The 21,392-nt window shown below is 40.5% G+C and overlaps 1 protein-coding gene across 1 annotated transcript; it reads left to right on the forward strand.

Annotated features, from left to right (window-relative positions):
• The first annotated feature begins 7,246 nt into the window (after positions 1-7,246).
• Positions 7,247-20,996, forward strand: C1GALT1 (core 1 synthase, glycoprotein-N-acetylgalactosamine 3-beta-galactosyltransferase 1). Its single transcript, XM_085050789.1, has 4 exons — positions 7,247-7,547; positions 12,743-12,982; positions 14,627-15,294; positions 16,509-20,996. Exons 1-4 carry the CDS (start codon positions 7,436-7,438, stop codon positions 16,716-16,718), a joined length of 1,230 nt encoding a protein of 409 aa, XP_084906915.1. The 5' UTR covers positions 7,247-7,435; the 3' UTR covers positions 16,719-20,996.
• Positions 20,997-21,392: the final 396 nt, after the last annotated feature.

The raw sequence follows: 21,392 nt of genomic DNA on the forward strand, positions 1-21,392 counted from the left end.
GAACAAACCACAAAACCAAAGTTATATATATAGAGAGAGAGAGATATATATGCTTTTTTAACCGCTTGCAGAATAAGAAAGAAAAATTAGCTGTCTGATATTGACTCTGCAGTATAAAACAACATAAATCTCTAGAGTTTTTAGAACCATAATGGTAGAACTAATTTAAATTCTGGTTCTTTTTCATAGAGTAGTAAAGATTAGGTGTCAACTGAATTAGCATATAAACTAACTCTTGTAGTCAATACAGCAGGATTAACTGCAAATTACGATCTTCAGTTCACTTTTTCATTGTAATTTGCCCATTGTGAAATTTTGCCCTGTTCAATAGATGTTTTGTTTAATACAAAAAAAATTTCTTTTCACCTAGAATACAGCTAAATTCAGCTGTAAGAGAGATGGTTAGCTGTTATAAAACTGTAGCAACTAAATTCATGCTTGAACATATATAACTGAGTTTTAAAATATGCTGATATATTTTTTTTTCAGCTGGAATAAATGGGCACAATTCTAATAAAAAGGTATTTTGACACCCTCAGCTGTGCTGCTCTAGTCTTTTAAAGTGTATTTAATGTTGGGATTTGTTTCTGGAAGACAAAAAAAAGTGTTCAGTAAAATGTGTTTAAAAGGCACATTTATGTTCTCCTAAATACAGTTAAGAACAATGGAGGAAACAGTTATTGAACACTGCACAAGATTTTTTTTTAAAGAAAGTTACATGGTCTTTGGTTTGTAAAAGTTTGAGAAACTATTCTAAAATCTGTGCTGTAGCAGCTCTTTCTCATCACTAGGTAGAGCTATTACCTCAAAATGAGAAGCCATCAACCCTGCTAGTACTGATGTTACCAGAAGTAACATTGTAGACAAAGGTCTACAATGAAATAATTAGACTGGCAAATGTAACCTTTGCAGTGTGGAAAATAAACAGCTGCACTACCACACACACTAAGTAAATTAATTCCCTAAAAGAAAAAAAAATTAATACAGAAAGTAATTTCTCCCAATTTTCACAGAAGCACACACTAAAATAGAGCTCACTTCCCACTATGTCTTGCTAATTATATGAAATCACCAGCACTGAGCTCATCAAAGGTTATATAGTTATTATAGCTACTTGCTCTCACTTTTTACCAGGAATTGATTCTGAATTCTGTACAGAAGTAAACTTCTGTTGTTGTTACTGCTATCATATAAACAGTAAAACCAAATATCTCTTTTCCCAGTTCTTCCCTAGCTAGAAACGAACAACACACTTCATAAAAGTAGCTTTGTCTTTTTGCATATCAAGAGAAGAAAGAGAAGTCTTTCTGATTCAAAAGCAAAGAAAAACATTTCTAAAGGAACTCAAAATGCAGTGTCCATTCAAAAGGAATAAAAGAATTAAATAATGAATGATTGCAAAGAAGAGTTAGTTCTGTGTTTTGAACAATACTTCATTTCTTATCGCAGATGTCAGATAAGAATGTGTTTTCCAGTATTAATGACAACATTTTTATTAAGCTTTTTATTCCAAAGAAAAGAAGCCTGAGCCAACTAAAATCTTCTATCAATTCTCATAGAACTACAGTTATATAAGAATTATACTTTATAGCAGCATTACTTTGAATCTTGTTTTAGTTGACAGCAACCCTCAAAACCTCTTTGCTACTGCCAGGTAGCAGATAGGCAAATGAAAGGATCTATGTGCAAGAGCTGGCTATTCCTCCATCTGTTCTGAAATTTATCTCTCTTATTAGAGCTTTCGTTATTGGAGAATGTATTATTTTATTTCTGTTGTAGTATTTGACAGATAAAATATCTGCACTTGTCCTGGCTCACTTTTAAGTTGTATGCATGGGTAAAATAAATGGAAAATTTATCTATACAGAAGTATATCAGCTACAAGAATAAAGAGACACATTTTTCTTAGGTGCATAAAGAAGGTTTATGAGGCTATTTCTACAAATAAATCTGGGCCAGAAATTAGATTCAAGTATGGGAGACTAATTATTAACACACAATTATGACATGATTTATGTCCCTGCCAAGTGGCATTTCCTTGAAAAAATCTCTGGGCGAGGTAATTGAGGAACTCTTGCCAGTAATTGAGGAACTCTTGCCAAGTGTTATTGCTGAAGAGTATTATGGACAAGGCTGAGGTTTTGGTCCATCCAGGGGACCCAGCTGATTTTCTAACCTGTCAGTGCTCCTTCATGCCTGCCCATCACATTTTACATCACTGAAAATAAGTGTCATTTTCTCAGTTTCATGATATGAAAATCTTGTTCTGATGGGCTGCAACATAGCTTTCAATTTGCCTTGAATTGAAAAATTGTGAAATATTTCTGTCTAAGAATGGTTCCTGGCGTTGTTCCAGCTACCGAAACACTGCTACAGTAGCCCAGAGGATTTTGAAGTGGGCTTTGAGGCAGGCTTGTAAGCAGGATAGAAACATTGTGACAAGCGCTTTTCTGGCAGAATCTCCAGAATGAGAGCCAATTACATTTTGTCTGGTATTTCCAATGATATTTTCATTTTTTATTGGTAATGAACAAATTCCCTTTACTCCAAACTTTCAAAAGTGTTCTTTTGAATTTCACATTTGTATCAAGATCCAGTGATTAATTCCTTATTCTGCCACTTGATATATACAGCCTGAGTTTTTGGCACACACTGAATACTAATCTGGAAGTTCACAATGGCTTAAGTCAATTATTTGTTGCAAGGAGATCTGGTTAGCAGGAACAGCAGCATAGAGATTGTACAATTGTTTAAATGAAGACATTACTTCTAACTTCACTGGTCAATAATGTGCATTATCCCACTACTGGTGGTTCCACTATTGTTTGCGCAAGAAACACAGTGAGTAAAGCTCCGTATCATAACAGGATGTCAGACTCGCAGCCAGCTGGTGTTCTGACGGGTAAAAGGAGGGTGGGGTGATATACTCATACTTCTTTATTATATTATAATACACTCCATTTCACACAGTAATCTTGCCACAGTAAATAACTTACTTTTACAGTTCCATATATAGTTCTGACTGTTCCAGGACACCCCAGCACCAAATTAGTGCACCCAAGTCAAGTGGGCAAAGATATGGTGGTAAATTGTAACTCCATTCACTTTTCTAAGGGCCTTTTTTCTGTTCTAGGAGTTAGGGTAGGCATGTGTAATACTCGAGCTTAATCTGGTCCAGTGTGCCTGCAATTACAATTTGTGGGTTCATAAGTGGGCACAGAATGGGTAATGGGTTCTTCAGAGAATAATGGCATTGCTAAATCTGAATGGCCAAGTGAGTGAGATCTTTTATAAGTATTATTAAACAAGTAAGGCATTCAGTTTAATCTGGTTGCCTGATCAAATAGAAGTGAACAGAAAACACCAAAGTAGCTTTCAGTCAAAGTATATGAAAATTAGTTATATATTTTCATGGTCTTGATGATGACCCATCAAAGCAATCGCATAAATGAATTCAATATAAGACCATATAAAATTAAACAAAATATTAAGAAAACATGATTCCTTTACAGCCATTAGCTGGTAGAAAGCCATCTACAGAATGAAATCAGTTTCACCATAGCTATTTATTAGATATCCAATTACATATTTAAATGATATGTCTTTAGTCAGTGACTTGCCAAATTGCAGAGCCTCACAGCCGCTGTTGTATTTTGTTTTCTGCCTTAACTTTGTGTGAGCTTTCCTGTTTAGAAACCTGTGTTCCCTGACTCCTGCACATGGAAAGGGGGGGAGTTGAGAGCGGCAGCTGATCTATGAGTGGGCTTTTATGGTAGGTCTGTACTCCAGAGAGCTCTCCAGAGGGTGTAAACATTAAAATGCCCAGACAGCTCTCTCATGGAGACCTACCTAGTGATGAGCAGAGGGATTAAGGGCCTGCTACTCTGCTTTTGCCCTGCTCAAAACAATCTTTGTGTTGAATACGGCTGGCCCTCCTATGTAGGGAAAGATCTCATTCCTTTGTATTTTCCAATATGAAGACCAAAGTGATTGATTTCCTTTTAAATTAAAATACTAGAAATTTAATTTCCCTTTCATTTGCTCCCAGACACGTGCCAGAAGGTAAGTGGTGTGAATCTCCTTGCCACATTACTATGATATGACTGTGTCCTCCAGGGCCTGTTTCCCTACCCTGAACTGTAAGAGATTGCTGTGAGAGAGCTGTGAGAGAGACTGCTCATCTCTTCTGAGTGAAAAAAAAAATAAACTAAACAAAACCTGCTTGTATGTGTGGCATGTAAAAATCTCCATAAAATATTAAACAGCCATTACAACATGGCCAAACCATTCACATTTATTAAAGCAAACTTTCTGTACCAATATTAATAAGCAAGCTGTGGCTTTTGTTAAATTACAGCACATTCCACCTTCTCTCTGAAATTTCCCTTTCAAACCAGCCTAACAGAGTGAAACAGCTCAATGAACATGTCAGTGTGAAAAAAGTGTAGCACTTCATGCATAAATTTATGGGGATGTAATATACATGGGCCACAGTCCTTGACAGAAGAACTCCTGTGATGCAAGACCAGGTTTTAAAGTTTACCAGGCAAAATGGAAGTCTTGTATTCAACTCAGACATGCTGCATTAGCTGTAATACAAAACAGTTTGAAAACTTCACTTAATCTATTTTGGAAATTTAAGGCATGCACTGGACATGGGATGAACAGAAGTTCTATCAAAATTTGGTGAGGATGAGAAAAAGGGAAATGAAGACAGAGCATACGGTTTTTGTTTGGTTGGTTTGTTTTGCAGCCGTTGCAATTTTCTTTGTTATTGTTTATCATAGATTTTCTTAATGCCAAGCAAACTTCTGTCCTTTCTTCTGATGAAGAAGCCTGCCCTTTCTTCTGATGAAACTAGTTCAAGAAGATATCATTCACCAAATTGCTTGTAATTTTTATTTAAAGGGGCAGGAGAGTGGGATAGGGCAGGAATGACAAACTGTGAGCTGGAGTGATGTGGGACATGGGAGCTTCCTAAATTGGTGCAAAAGCCAGCATCTCCTGAATGACTCAAGGTCACACTTCACACGTTGATCCAGTTGTGGATCCCTCACTTCAGGAAAGACATTGCGGTGCTGGAGCGTGGCCAGAGAAGAGCAACAGAGTTGAAGAATCGTCTGGAGAGTAAGTCAGATGAGGAGCAGCAGAGAGAGCTGGGGGTGTTTAGCCAGGAGAAAAAAAGGTTCAGGGGAGATCTTATCACTGTCTATAACTTCCTGAAAGGAGGCTGAAGCCAGGGCAGGGCTGTGCTCTTCTCCCAGGCAACCAGCAACAGGACAAGAGGAAGTGGCCTCAAGCTGCACGTGGGAAGGTTTAGACTGGACGTCAGGAAAGATTTCTTCATGGAAGGCGTTGTTAAACATTGGAATGGGCTGCCAGGGAGGTGTGGAGTCACTATCCCTGGAGGTGTTCAAGTAATGACTGGATGTGGCACTTAGTGCCATGGTCTAGTTGACAAGGTGGTGTTTGGTCATAGGTTGGACTCAGTAATCTTGGGGGTCTTTTCCAGCCTAAATGGTTCTGTGATTCTGGTTGACCCATCATCCAGAGAAAAAGAAGTAAAACCAGACATGAAAATGGCGGTGAAAGGGTACACCCCTGAGGGGGTAATTGTTTTGGAGTGAGGGGCGACAGAAGGAAAGTACATGGATCTACAGACGTGGTGAGGGAAACCTATGGTTTGGACTGAACCCATGGACAGGCAGGAGGAAGGATGGAGAAGGAGAGAAGGAAAATCAAGAGCAGTGTGTGCAGTGACCTCCATTTACAGAAACACTAGCGGCCCTCAGCATGGACCAGCTCTTCTCTGCACATACCCGCACCCAGTATCAAAAAACAACACACACACACACAAAACCCAAACCCCAAACAAACCACAGCACAAAACCTCTCCCTATTAACTGCAGAGCTCCATTATCTACCCAGTGCTTGCAAAATGCTATTTTTCATTTATGAAGAACGAAATGAAAAATAACTTCCAAATCCACAATTCCTCTTATTGAATATATATTTTTTTCCTAAGGAAATCACCGAGAGATAAACGTCAAGTGCTGTTGGAAAGGTAGGCAGCGTTACACAGGCAGATAAGGAGCGATTGCAGAGGGCTCGGTATCCTAGCAACATCCCTTGCAGTTGCCTAATGGTATTTTGGAAGAGCAGCGGCTCCAGAGCGGCTGAAGTGAGGGGAATGAGGGGCTGGAGCGCAGCGGAGCTCCGCAGCCCGGCCTGAGCGCCCGGCACAGCCGCTTCCCGGCAGGAGCAGGGAGGCGAGAGCGAGGTAACGCGGTGCAAGGGCGGTGGACAGCGCTGCCCGGGGCATTTCCCCGCTGGCTCTGCCCGGGAGGCACCGCCGCAGCGCCGCGCCGCTTACCGACTGCCGGGCGCTCCGGGGAGCTGCCGCTCTGCGCCCCCAGTCCCTCCCGCGCCCTCCCCTTCCCCCCGGGACATTTTTTCCCCGCATCCCTCGGAGCCCTGGCCGAGCCACCGAGCAGGGCAGGCGGGCCGCCCGCCGCTCTCACGCTGCGGCGCCGGCCTGGGGCGCTCGCCTTCGCCCACCGCCGCACGCCGGGAGGCGCGGGCGCTACGGGCGGCCTGGCCTGGAGACGTGGCCGCTCTCCCGGCGGGCGGGGAAGAAGGGTTGGATTCCCGCGGCCGCGGCGCAGGGGACACGATGCGGGGGCGCCGCGCTTCTCCCGCGCCCGGAGCGCACCGGACGCGCGCGCTGCCACGCGGCGGAGCCGCCACCGCGGCGGGCAGAGGGTTAAACCCGCGCGTGCCTGGAAAGCCACGCCCCCGGTCCGCCCGCCGGCCAATGAGCTGGCGGCGGGGCGGGGCCCCGGGGTGGGTGCGCAGGCCGGCGCGGGGCGGCCGCGCGATGGGGCGGCTGGCGGCGCGCGGCGGGGGCCGGGGCCGGCCCTGGTCCTGCGCGCGGCCGGCGGGTGCCCGCGCGGCTGAGCGCGGCTGAGCGCGCGCCGGGGCCCTTTGGCCCCCGAGGTGAGGGCGCCGGGCCGGGCCGGGCCGGGGGAAGGGACGGTCGGGCCTCGGGGGGCAGCGTCCCGCCGCGGGGGCGACGGGGAAGAAGGCGCGGAATGTGCCTCCGCTCTGCGGGGACGGGACGGGGCGGGAGGACGCGGCCGGGGCGCTGCGTGTCACCCCGGCGGCCAGAAGGGTGCCCGCGGCTGCGGGGACAGCAGGTGCCCGGCTGAGCGCCAGGGAAGCAGAGGCGCCCGAGGAGGGGTTTCCTTGGAAAGCGCGATCCCTGGGAGCCCGGCGGAGGGAGCACGGTGCCCGGGGAGCCGGGAATCGCTGCTCCCGCCCCCGCCGCGGGACTTCCTGGGCTGACGGACGTAGCAAGGGCTGGGCTGGGAGAGGTCTGGCAAGCCGTGCCTGGGGCACGGGCACTTGTTGCCGAAGGACGGTGTCAGCTTTTGGAATGAGGAAGGAGGCTGCCAAATATTCCTTCCCGCTCACCAGTGCTGTGGATTGGTACACGTCTCGTTTCAGTGCAGTGTTGGCCTCCTGTACCGAAGTACCTTGCTTAGATGGTTTGTATTTTTTGGTAGAACAAACAGGATTTTTTTTTTGATGGGAAGAGTTCCTGTCCAAATAAATGCTCACAACATTAGATATGCAAAGCAGAAAGATATGAGCTGTGCTTAGTCGGTAGGAAACTGCAGCAGCTCTCAGAAGTCCTTGATGCAGCCAACATTAGCAAATGCACAATTTGTGCATATAGCTGCATTTTAGAAGCGTATGAATATACCAAGCGCTTAGCAATAAATGTGACTTAAGAAACAGAAGACCTGTTTGCACAGCTAGCTACATTTTTACTGTTTTGATCGAATTACTCGGATGTGTTAAGAACATGGTGGTAGAGATCAATTTCCTTGTTAACTATGTAGCTCTCAAAGGACATTTACATTGTTTCATCATGGGGCCTCGGAGCTACTCCCTTGCTTCCTAAGTAAGAGATACAAGGAAGAATCAGCTCGGTATGTGGGTTTAACTTCATCAAATATGAAAGTGATTATGGAATGATACTGCGATAAATGTGTAAAATTGGAGTTATGTTCTGCATTCTGTAAATTTCAAAATCTCAGATTTGATGGTTTTTTAATTTGTGTTTTTTATGTCACTATGTTGGTTTGGGGTAGGGTTTTTTTTCTTTGGTATTTTGTTTAATGTGCTTCCCTACATGGTCCAAGTTCACCCAAGTTTGCGTAAAAGTATTAATTTTAAAAGTGGTTGGGTTGTTTTCTTTTGGCAGTGGGGCCAAACTCTCAGCATATATTCATATTGCATGTTTTTTCCCTAAATTTCCACTGTCTTGTGGAAGTGACCTTAATGCCCATATTGGAACAGCTAGCAGAGTGAGAGCAGTAATTTCGATTAACATGTTGAAAGGCTCGCCAGCAGGATGCACAGAGACACAGTGGGGGCACATGGGACTCCTGTAGTCTCATCAGAAGAAGCAGTCCCTGGTTCTGTCACTGGGGAGCCACCAGCCCCATTGCCCAGGTATGACATGCAGCAAGAGCAGTCACCAGGAGTGCTGTCTGGACCAGCTCACAAGATCGAGGGGGCTAACTGCATAGAAAATATGTGGCATATGGGATGCACAAGAAAAGCATCTCATAACTGTACAAAATTTATGGGGTGCTTCTGGGAGGAACTAAAGATGGTTTGAGGAGGAACAAGTATGGGAAAATCGAAGGATAAGGTAAAGGGCCTTGTCAGTATGTTTGACCATGTCCTGGGCCAGATTGCCACAGCCTACCCCACCCTCTTTTCTCATTAAGGTCCCTTCCTACCTGTTTTCCTGGGCAAGGGGACTTTACGCCATATTCTTGTGTGCATACTGAGCTCTAACTGCCAGCAGCTGGAGATGTACAGTAAGCTGTGAGGACTTCTGTGTCTGGTGTGCTGGCAACTGGAGGGTCTGGAGTGAGTAAGGGCCTCTTTGGCTAGCAGCTGGAGTGGAGATTGTAAGCCACAGAGCCTTGTGTGTCTGCAGTGCCCATAACTGGGGAGACTGGAGGGCATTAGTATGGTCTTGGCAAGGTGCCATGTATGGTTGCTAGTGAGTACCATGCAGGGCTAGCCAGTGAGTACCATGCAGGGCTAGCCAGTGAGTAGGATTTGGAGGCTTGGGAGCCAGGTTTTGAGGAAGCTGTATGTGTGGCACAGGTACTAATGAGATCAGAGTCATCACTTTGACAACAGAGTGGGGCTCTGGGGAGTCTGAGGGTTGGTTCTTGAATAGGTTGGGGGTCTGAGAGCAGTTACAGAGGGATCCACGTTGTGTGTATGTGTATATTCTCCACTAGCAGACCTTTGTCCTGGTCAGCCATGGGGAGGAGCAGCATAAGGCCAGCCCATGTTTGTGTTTGCATGAGCACTTGTTTTTATCTGTGCTGATTTGTAAGGTCAGCCATGTGTATATGCATCTCTGCATGCACCGCTGTGGGAATACATCCTCAGTCTGGCTGGATCTGGGTACATGGAGTTGCAACAGCCTTTTTTTCAGTGGGCTGCCAGGTTCAGCAGCACCTGGCATGGAAAAACTAATTTTCTGTTAGCTTGAAGATGTAGAAATTGTTGACTCATGAAACTTAAATTTAGAACCAAATCTACAATGACTGTTACATTGTGATGGAATTGGAAAACATTTGTTGGTTTGATTGATGTGAATAGGGCTACCTACATGAATATCTAAATATCTATATTTGTTTAAGCTTCTATGATAGAACAGTGGAGCATAAATTAAATTCAAACCTAGCCTTTTGTTGCAGGTATTTTTTTAAATAGTGTGTTTTTCAACTCAAGAAGTAAAAATGGAAATGCAAATAAAAAAGGGGATGTTTTAGTGACCTGGTAGGTTTTGCACTTACCTTTTCCTTCTCTGAATGTCATAGGTAGTGTCACAAAATGGTTTGAGCTGGAAGGGACCTTTAAAGATCATCCAATGCCTTTTAAAGTCCAACTCCCTGCCATGAGCAGGGAGACCTTTCATTAGATCAGGTTGCTCAGAGCCTCATCCAACCTGGCCTTAAATGTTTTGCATGTCTTCCCCCTGTATAAATCTGTGTGTAGAAAAGAATATCAGCAAGGAGTGGGGATGTTTGTCATCTGACTACTGACCTTGCTTTTAGGCATTTTCTGGTTCTAGTGTAATGCTGTAGTGTTCAGTGATTTTTGCTGTTGAGTTAAAAGACTTAGTTTATGTGAAATATCAAGATAACATTAAAAAAATGAAGATTTCTGTCCTGTACTATTGGAGTTTACAAGCATATGGATATACACCCACATGTTTATAGTGACCCAGTCTGTTGGTATAAAATTGATAGAATGATAAGCAGATTATTTTAGATTGAAAACTGTAACTAGAGGCATTTTGTATCAAATATGAAGTACAGCTACCTACCTGCCCCGAGAAATCCTCTTTGTGTGTGAAGTACTGCCAAGTCAGCTTCTGATTTCCAATGTAATGAATGCACTTTTTAAATTTTTCAGCATTTCCAGCACATTTAATTTTTTTCCTATAGAATTGAGTTGTATATAATTTCACAGTTTAATGAGCAGCAATTATTTTCAAGTTATTTTCATTTTTTCTCTCCAAGCAAGAGTAATTTTAACAGCTGTTATAGCAGATAACTGAAATTGTATGGCAGAAAGGCACCTAGTACTGAAAAGTAGAACAGTGGAGACCTTTTCTCCTAGAAGGTGTTGTAGCTGCACTGTGGGCATGCATGGGTTTGTGTTTTTCCCCACTTTGAATATGCCAGAGGAAGGTGTTGCTTTATTGTGGCCATCTCCCTATGTGTATTGCAAATTTTGAGGGGACTTTGTGGTAATAGATGCATAAAGCAAAACACAAAAAAATTATTTTAGTACAGCAGATCCTTTGCATTGCTATAGGCTGCTTGTATGCATGGGCTTTTTCTCAAAAATTTTGGAGCTTTTGCCTTTTTTTTTTTAAGGTACCTGATCAAAATACTCATGTTTTCTTCTCAATTTAGTGGCATAAAAGACAATACAAATAAAGCTGGAAGCCAAGTAATTTTTCAAGGCCTGGGTCACAAATGATTATACAGTCAATTTTTTGCTTTGCGATGCGATATCTAATGGCAATCATTTGCCTCCACCAACTTGTAGTACTGGATTGAGGGAAGGCTATATGCAATTAAAAAGTTGTATAACGTGCTTGTTCTTCCCATTAAAGAACTACAGCTCCTTATCAACCCCAGTTATAGTCATGTAAGTTTTATACTCCCTGTGCATTTCTTAATTTTTATTTTGCACTTCAAGTTGTGTTCTCAATTTTCTTTCCTTTTTCTAGCAGGAAAGAAAAGCATTACCACATGTGAGAGCTGCTGCACTCTCAAATCATGTTGATCTGCATATGTACAGTAAATCTGAAGGATTTCTGAAAGTGCCAACCTAACAATATGACACGTGCATTCCATCCTTTGCTTTCCTTTCAGCAGAGTGGAAGGACAGACAGAAAGCTGGAATTTGCAGTGCGTGTTGCTGCACAGTGATTCATGCAGCTTGCCTGGAGATAGCCTGTTTCCAATAGACTGCACAGCCAGTGAGAGGAGGGGGTGCAGGCTAAATGAGTTGTTTTGGTGGCTGCAGCTCTACTCTGATCGATGGTTTTCATCGATGCTCTGTACTGTCCACAATTTTCTTTTTTGGGCTCCCTAATGAACTAAATTGGGTTCTGCCCACTGTCATTAATAACGATCCTAATGGAGGGAACATCACTGGCTTGTTTTCAAGGCTCTGGCTTGAATCCAGTATGCATTACAGTCAATGTTTTTGTAGTTTAGTCATGAGTTATAGGAAAATAGCTCAACTCTTTCCAAAGATGAAAAACCCTCAACAACTTGAAATTGGTTTTCAAGTGGTTAATATATTAAAATTCACACTTGTTTTTGATGTGTAAAACTCCCTTTATGCAGGCATAGCTGCTGATTTGGTTTGATAAAAATGGTCAGCCAAGTCCTTTAGTTTTTGAGGGACAAGGGTGTGGCTGATGTGAAGGGGTGTTTTTATTACTGGAATACAAGGTTTTTGAAGTGTAGAAGAGGCTGTAAGGCTGGTGTACTTTCTTCTTCTCTTCCTTTAAAAATGAGTGTTTCTGTATGAAAATTTAGATGTCGTCTTACTCTCTTTTCTGAAAGTCAATCCTCAGTAATTCCTAAAAGTGTAAGGACAACTGCCCTACTTTTGGAGTAGATTTGCTTTTATAACTCCTTGAAATCTGCTTGTGATTAACATGGGTTAAGAATTCCTGTAACATATATTCCGCTGGAGTTTCAAGAACATGTTGTGACCATGTTGTATCGTGACCTGTAGACTGCCATTGATCATCATCTTTTAGCTTCATATGACTTAGGTATTGTGCTTTAAAAGTGCAGATTTGTAGGCTGTAGAGAATAAAAAAATGTGCATATATTACAGTTTTATAAAGCTACTGCACTTCAGAGTATACATGCTTGTTAAATGTTGTATAAATAGTAGGTTTTTCTATATACAGCCACTATCAATGGATGTACAATTTTATATTGATATTAGCATTGCTCTTGTACTTAAACTTCTGTGCAAGCCCAGGGGAGGTAAATCTGAGCTAGAACTGAGTTGTCTGCATTCAGAGATGTAGTCCTTGATTTCTTCCTATAGTTTTAGATTTGATTTCTGTGTTAAGTCTAATGCATTTTTCATTTTGTTTTGCCAGTGTCTCACCTTCAGGAGATGGCCTCTTCTAAGTCTTTGATGAACCTTCTAACCTTCACTTTTGGCTCAGCAATAGGATTTTTCGTCTGCTATCTTCTGTTTAGCATTATACTAGAAGAACAGGTTAAGATCCAGCCTCATGTTCTTCACAATGATCCACATGGTCAACACTCAGCAGATACTGACAACAATCAGCTGCAAGGACAAATGAATTTTAATGCAGATGCTGGACAGCATGAAGGTATTTTGTTACACCTGGCTGATCAGAAAATCTCCTACCTTTTCATGCATTGCAAAAATGTTGCTTTCTTCACTGCCAAGAATTTAAATGAGTCCATTTCTTTCCGTTTCCCTGTGTTCAGATTACATTTAAAAATTTTTTTTTTCTCCTGAGGTCTACTGAATGGTGGTTTTCTTTAAGGACATTTTTATTACAGTAGTGATTGTTTTTTTTCCTTAGAGTCCAACTGTTTGTCCAGCTTCTGTATCCAGACTTGTTTGGAAGGGGAACTTCTCAAATGAACTATTGACACCAAAGGGCAGTTTTGCTAAGCAGATGTCTTTGCTGGCATTGTAGGTGTGGCTGGATTTATTTTTAGCCTTAGAAGCTAATTTGAACAACTTCTAACTTTTGATCTAACCTCTAAGATAAAGCTAAAATAAATTTTTTTAAAAATCACTCTTTGATGTGATTAGTAAAACACGGAATTCGGGTGGAGCAGGAGGTGGATGGGGGGGTGGGGAAGGCAAAGGGAGTCACTGTGGGCATGATTTGCCAAGCTGATTATGCAGCAGTTGCTGTTTGCAGTCACTTTTGCACTCCGATTATTTTTGTTTTTCCAGAGAAGGTAGATCCTTCACATACTTCAGGAATACTTTTACACAATATATTTCCTTAAATGAGTTCATTCTAAATCCCAGATACAGAGAGTGTTTGAATAGGGGCAGCTTGGATGAGAAAAATTGCACTGCAATGCATTTGCTGAAGATGTTAGTAGGTAATTTGTTATTTGGGCGTATTTAAACTCCAAACTTTGTAACATGAGTTTGTGAGTGTTTCTTTGTAATTGTTACAAAGAAATCGGATCTATAATTGTATCAAGTGTAAGCTGGAATATTTTAGTAGCAATTATTCAGATGTCACTCTCCATGAAATGGTCTCTTACATGAGTTAAAATGTTTCTGTATGTATCAAGTGAAAATGTTTCTTTGAGGGCAATGAATGGTAGCTTGAAAAACATTGTTACACATCTCAGATATCTATGTATTCTGCCGAATTGCCTGCAAATAAAAGCGTGTTAGTTCAACAGTAATAGTAGTTTCATAGTATTTTAAATTATTTAATCTGTCAGATTATTTCTGGTTTGCCATTGGCTTTATTCTTAAAACATGTGTTGCTCTTTCAGAAATATTCATTAGGTTTTCTTAGTTAACATGAATATATATTAAAAGAACTTACTAGCTTTTAGGCCTTTCTGTGTTGTAATCGTTAAGTTGTATTCATTGTGAATGACAAAAATACTCTGTTTTAAAATTTTCATTAGTCCTCCAAGAGGTTGTCTCTGAGCAGTTTTTATGTACAAATGAAGATTTGCTAAAGCCACACGTTTTTGAACAGACACCCATTTTGACATGATTCTTGCACTCTCCTTTATCTTGTGAAGTTGAATTAGCTTTAAGAATTTTTGTCTTTGCGAGTCTAGTTCGTTTCCTTCTAGAGTCTAGCATGGAGTTCATTAACTGGTACATTTGGAAGCAAAAGCCTCTTTCCTGTCTACGTGTCTTTTCCGATCTAGGAACAGAATATCTGGGGAGGGGAAGGTTGCTTTTAGTTTGTTTGGCAATCAGATCTAATACGGTTTTTCGAATTTCTTCTCTTTTTTAGATGAGGATAAAAATATTGCAGAAGGACTGTATCAGAAGGTGAAAATACTGTGTTGGGTCATGACTGGACCTCAAAATCTAGAAAAGAAAGCCAAGCATGTTAAGGCCACTTGGGCCCAACGCTGTAATAAAGTACTTTTTATGAGCTCTGAGGAAAATAAAGACTTCCCAACTGTGGGCCTAGAAACCAAAGAAGGCAGGGACCAACTGTACTGGAAGACAATTAAAGCTTTTCAATATGTATATGACCATTATTTTGATGATGCTGATTGGTTTATGAAAGCAGATGATGATACATATGTTATATTGGACAATTTGAGATGGCTTCTTTCAAAATACAGTCCTGAACAACCAATATACTTTGGAAGAAGGTTTAAGCCTTATGTGAAGCAGGGCTACATGAGTGGAGGAGCAGGGTATGTTCTGAGCAAAGAAGCTCTGAAGAGGTTTGTTGCTGCATTTAAAACGAACAAATGCTCTCACAGTTCCTCTATTGAAGATCTAGCACTAGGCAAATGCATGGAGATCATCAGCGTGGAAGCAGGAGATTCTAGGGATACAAGTGGTAGAGAAACCTTTCATCCCTTCGTTCCAGAACATCACTTAATCAGAGGATACCTACCAAAAACATTCTGGTACTGGAATTACAATTACTATCCTGCTGTAGAGGTAAGCCCTTAGGAACCTGGTACCCATTTTGTCAAGTGCATCTTATGAACTGTGTGAGTGTGTGATGTGTGAATTAGCATTAGGTGGAAGAATTCAAGGACAGGATTTGGACTATTTTACATATTAAAGCTGACAAAAAGAGTGTCTAGTTCTTAAGTAGATTTTTTTCATTGTAAAGCAGCAATCTATTTTTATACTTGTATTCAGCAGCTAGAGCATTTCTGTAGCTTAAATCAGCTGTATGGTACTGTATTTAGTGTGTCAGGAGGCAGCAGCTTTAGCTAAGGCTGCAGTGCATGGTTGGCTGAGCTGTGGACAGTTCCATCTGTAACTTATTGATAATGGAAATTGCCTATTTGATCCTGTCCTGTCATACTTGTGCTTGGATAGATACCTACTTCATCTGGTATCAAAATCAAGCTATATTGATCAAGCTTAGTAAGTATTGAAAGAATAACAGTTACATAACAATTGTTCTCTTTGGCATCTTTAAATGTTTAATCTCAGTTCCAGTTGCAGTTGAAATATTAGCAGCTCTGCAATCAAAGCTGCTGAAAAAAGAAACCCCAAAATTATGCTCCAGAAAAGTGTTCTCAAAGCTGAACTCGAGCTATAAAATCTAAGTTGTGACAAATGTGTTACCAACGATGCTATAGCTCTTAATAATGTCAATGAAATTGATACATTTAAAACAAAATTTTGCAACTACTTGTTACAACTTTCTCTAAGTAGGTAGTTAGATACTGACAATACTGCCAAGCTGTATAATGTGTCAACTCACACACATACACAGGTGCAGGTACACACACACTTTGCTTACACATCCTGTCTGGTTGCTGACATAAGGCATGTATTGTTTCATATATAAATGTAACTCGTTTAGGCCTGCTTGCTGCTTCTTGGTGCTGTTTAAACACCAGCATCAAAAATTAAGTATGGAAAAGAAGAAATCCTCTGACGTTAATGAGGGCAGCTAGTTTTTTCACTAGCTTGATCACAGAAGCAAAAGACATTGTCAGCTTTATTTTGGAAAGATGCCTTGGCAGATATGTCTGGTACATTTTGCTTGCCTAACATTAACTTTTGAAGTATATGTATGACTGATGGTAGTGAATTTCTTACCATTAAATCAAGTATTTCTTTGAATTTTCCCTGGATCTTTAATCCAGGGCATGCTTTGCTTGCTGATTGTTTTGCTTTGTTTTATGTTTCAGGGTCCTGGATGCTGCTCTGATCTAGCAGTTTCATTCCACTATGTTGACTCTGTGACTATGTATCATTTGGAATATTTGATTTATCATCTTCGTCCATATGGGTATTTGTATAGGTACAATCCTGATTTGTCAAAGAATCTCGAAGAGCAGAGCAAAAATGAAGCACTGGAGGATAATCAAAAGCTAAAGCAAAAAATTTCTGAGAGCTAATTCTAATTGGACTTGGAAAAAACCAAAAAGAAACCAGTACAATGAGTAAGAGTCTTCTCGAACTTGTGCATGAAGCTTGTGGACTGAAATTACTCCTGGTGATTCTAATTTCAAAAACCAAGTTGGCAGCACTTCTTGTCACCCTGGGTACAACTGAGTGTTGCTGGCTCTGATTGTTTGGGATAGTGTGACCCTGCAGCCCTGCTCACGAAGATTTGGGTCCCTAAAGCTGTGAAACTGGAGGTTGCTCTAGTAGAATGGTATCTGGAAGAATTTGTATAAAAACCATAGTGGACAGGTTTGCAGATGATCGTACCCTATTTCTGTTCCTTTTTCTGTTCTCCTCTATTTCCTTTCCATTAAGTCAGTTCTAATATTAGAAATTGGATGCTGCCCAGTCAAACACTTCATGATGGCTTTCTCAAGTGTTCTCAACATCTTGAAGTTACTTTGTGTACCTTGCCCTAAAAGTAAGGCAGAGACACAGAATTAGAGTCTCCAGTCTGCTTTGCCTTAACAACAGAGTGGCAGAATTTCACTCATAAGATTAATCTGAATTGTTTCAGAAATGGAATTCACTGCTATGAATTACTTATAAAGTTTTAATTCTGTTGTGCACAACAATATAAAGTTTTTGTGGAGAAATACTGTTTTGGAGAGAAGCCCAGAAACAGTTATTGTTTAAATTGCTGAGGTGATGCAAGCTGCTTACATATTTTCCTTTTTTTTTTTTTTTTTAATTTACTTACCCTTTTGGTCTAATGGTTTTAAAAATTCATCTTAGCATTTCTCAGCAAAAGGTAGATGCTTTTAAAAAAGAAGTCTGTCTTCCATCCCACCTGCCACATAAACCAGGAATAGTATCTTAGTGAAGTTGCATTGGTTTCAGTACAACTTCACTAAGATACTATTGGCTTGGTTTCAGCCACTATAATCATGAACTTGGTTTCAGCCACTATAATCATTAGTTTGTTTCCATTTTAATTTTCACTGGGGGTTAAAATTTTCAGATACAGAAATGTCCTAGTTAAAAACTGCAGCAAAGCCAGTTTATTTCATTGAAGTACTTAATTTCACTTTTCTGTACATTCTTTTCTTATACTTTAAACAATTTTCTGTATCTGCATCTTATCTTTTTCAGTACAAAGTGTTAAATGATCCTTTTTTCACTCTTTTTGAAACTGAAGTACATAGTTATTCAGGTAAGCAAGCCTGAATGCAGGAATCTTTCAAAGTGCATTAACTTCCTTCACTACTCCATAAGAATCTCTGCCTTTTAACTGGAAACATTTTCTTAGTGGGACAAAATAGGTGTTTTAATTACAGATTTTTTTTTCAGAGGCCAAATGTGTGTTTTGTAGAGTTAATATAAAACTCTTGTTTTCTCCTTTTCAAATTGAGTGAATAGCAGTTTGGGGGATGGGATTAAGCATGACATGTAGTGTGTTTTTATTCCACACTTGAACAAAAGTTTCTTCATCTTTTTGTTATTTTTCACCTTCATCATATTGATGAATTTGGACATAACCTAATTACCTCCAGTCATTGTTTTGAAAAGGGTACATAGTGGTAGCAGACAGCCTTATTTACTACTGCTGGTCCTTCAGGATGTTCCTGGAAGATGATGTTACCATAAAGTACTGGAATTTTTTTCCAAAGATAGTTCTAGTACAGATTGGTGTTCTAGCTGTTGTTCAGCAGTAAAGTCATTACTTTCTTTCTGACCATTGCTCTGCAGCATGATGGTAATTACTGAAACAGCTCATGGTTTTGAAATGCAGCTTACATCTTCTCTGTCTGAATGTAGGCTGAGTTCATCCATCAAGTATTGGTTAAATAGTTCCTGCAGCATTAAATCGGTTGGTCTTTATGAGCAGCACTGCTTCTGAAGTACTGATAGGGACATGAGCTTTATTTTACATTTATTGACTTCAGTAGAACATTTTAAGTGCATTGGTTTAAGAAGGGAAAAGGCATCCAGTGTGCTGTAGTCAGAGGGATGCTTATCTAGAGGACAGTGGATGTTAACATGCTGAAAGGTGGTTCCTTCTGTGAGCTAAATGTTTATCCCACATGCAAGACAAACCAATCATATTGCGAAATCCACATGGAATTGGTAACTCCAGCGGCATTGTTCAAACAAGCAGTTGAAATATTCAGGAATACTTAAGGAAGTTATAAAATGAAATCGAGATCCCAACCTGATCTCTTTGTAAATTCAGCCCATGTAGAAGATCTGCTGAACTACTGTACAGTTCCTGTATTTCTGCTTACTTCCTCAGTTCATCCATGGGGATTTAAAGATTTTCTACCACAACAGGCAGAACTAATCCTGCATATTTTCTGCTGATTTGTGTCATATGTTTGCCCTGTGCTGTCCTGTGAAGCAAAATAATTTCTTCTTCATGTTCCTTATTACCCTGAGTATCCTCTCTCTGGCTTTCCAGTTTCATCCAGCATAAGTCTCAGGTGGGCAGGAGGAAGCAGGTAGTGGGATGCTTGAGCTCCACACAGGTTGTTTGCTGTGATAACAAGGGAAACCAGCCACTGCTGAGCTCATGGTGAAGCCTTTCTCAGGAGCAGTTCTAGTTCTTGTCTGCTGCCCAGCTGGGGCTTGTGGGTTTAGCAGAACAGGGCAGGAATATCCCTTTCCACAAAATGTGCAGCACCTCAGAGGGACTGGAAAAGTAAAGGAGCAAGTCCCCTTTCTGAAGGGAATAAGGCTAAGGACATACTTAATGTCCTTGTGATAAATGGGTGGCCTATCTGGAGAAACTAGTAGCCTTTTCTTCAAACGTCCATTCTTTGTTTTAAAGTGTCCTTGTGCATAGGCCTCTGAATCTAGTTCTTTTGCCTTTATAATAACACTGCAAATATTTTTTTTCCTTCCAGACAAGCTAGAAAAGTATTGGGTTTTACATTCTGCGATCATAACAGAGACCTGTTGTTCTCTGTTGAACTGTATTGCCATAACCATGAGCTGATACCTCTGGAATAACTGGTTTCTGTCTCACTGCCTTCAGAAGCCTCAGTAGACAAGGTTGGAATGTGAACAGTTAGTATAATTTTCATGTACAATATTACACTACTAATGTAGTGTAATTACTGCTATTTCACTCTCAGGTCTTTGTGCTTTGAGAAAGTATTTACTAAGTTTGAGAATTTTTGCAGCCTAAGGAGACAGTATTTCAGATGGAGAGATTTTGTGAAGCACAGCAACATGGGCTTATTTAGGCCATGCAGATTATTGCTCTGTGGTTTGGTTTGGTTTCTTAAAGAAGTTTCTTAATAAAACCTAAAAGCTTCCATTGGCACTATAGTGACTTAAATGATCCATCTGAAAATTTTGAACTATTTTCTTGAAATTACTAGGTAGTGGATGTGGCAATGTCCCTTAGTGTGACAGAGTAACATTTTAACTTTGTATTAAGTGGTTGTAGTTCAGAAAGATTGAAAATGCCAAGAAGTTACCTCCTGATCACTGTTCTTAATCAGAGGAGAGTATTAATCTTCATTTGCAGAAAAAGATCAGTTTTAATCTTTAATCTAATTTTTACTCCCAATTAATTTTTGCTGTCTGTATTTGTCTTATTTAAGAGGTTACACGCTGCTGATGTTAGCACCATCTCTCATTTTGTGGAGGCTCTTTTCACAGTACTTTTGCCTTTAAGGACATTTTCTTTGTTTTGCTTTGGTGGGGCTCTATATTAAAAATCACTTTTTCTTCACCTTTTGCCATTTGTTCTATTATGCTTCCAGAGATATAATTTCAGTGAGTAGCTGATAGACCTCTTATAAATGGTTTGATATCTGAGCAGGGTGTTTTGTCTTTGTACGACAGAAAAGCGTGGGTTGTTTCTCTGCTGTACCTGCTACTGATGCTGATAGTGCACACACAGGTGAAAATAGATCCCTCAATACAAGACCACTGGGAAAGGCAGTTTTGTCTTTTTTCTGTCAAGAAATCGTCTGTGGCACTCCGAACGTGTAATTTGCTTTGTTTTACCATATTGTATTTAAATGACTCCACAAATGTTATTAATAGTCTACATGAATTGAATATTGCTGCTGGACAGTATGCTCCACTTAAAACCTGTGAATGTTTCACTTTGCAATTATAGGTAGTTGTGTTCCTAATGGCAGATAAAATTTGGTGACTTGTCTGGAATGGTCACCATAAGGTTTTGTTTCTTAAATACCTTCTTTGAAGTGCCTTTGACCAATTTTTATCATCAAAATTAAGTTGATAATTGAATAAATAAAATAAGTTATCTCATACACATTTCATGTCTGTCTTCATTTCCCTGTCTTGCATGCTTGGGCTGTTGCATAGCAGCACAGTTTAATAAAAATGTTCTTACTTTTTCTCTAGGGTGGGTACAGGAAATTCAAAAAGCTTCTTACACTTGCTATGATTCTATATTTATGCTATTAACAAATAGCAAACTACTCGGAAAACAAAGATAGTAGATTTTTTAAATGTAGCATGAGTAAGTGCTTGTACCAGATTCACATAAGCAGGCAGTTGTTTCTGCATTGTCCTGATTCTTTAATGTCTCCAGTGTCTACAGATTCCTGAATGAACTGACTACAACTGATACATCAAAGATAAAGCAAAACTGTTCAAAATTAATCTTTTTTGTTAAAAAAAGGATTTATTCTTTTAGTGAACCT

Source organism: Lichenostomus cassidix, chromosome 2, assembly GCF_008360975.1.
Source record: "Lichenostomus cassidix isolate B80296 chromosome 2, HeHo_3.0, whole genome shotgun sequence".
Lineage (NCBI taxonomy): Eukaryota > Metazoa > Chordata > Aves > Passeriformes > Meliphagidae > Lichenostomus > Lichenostomus cassidix.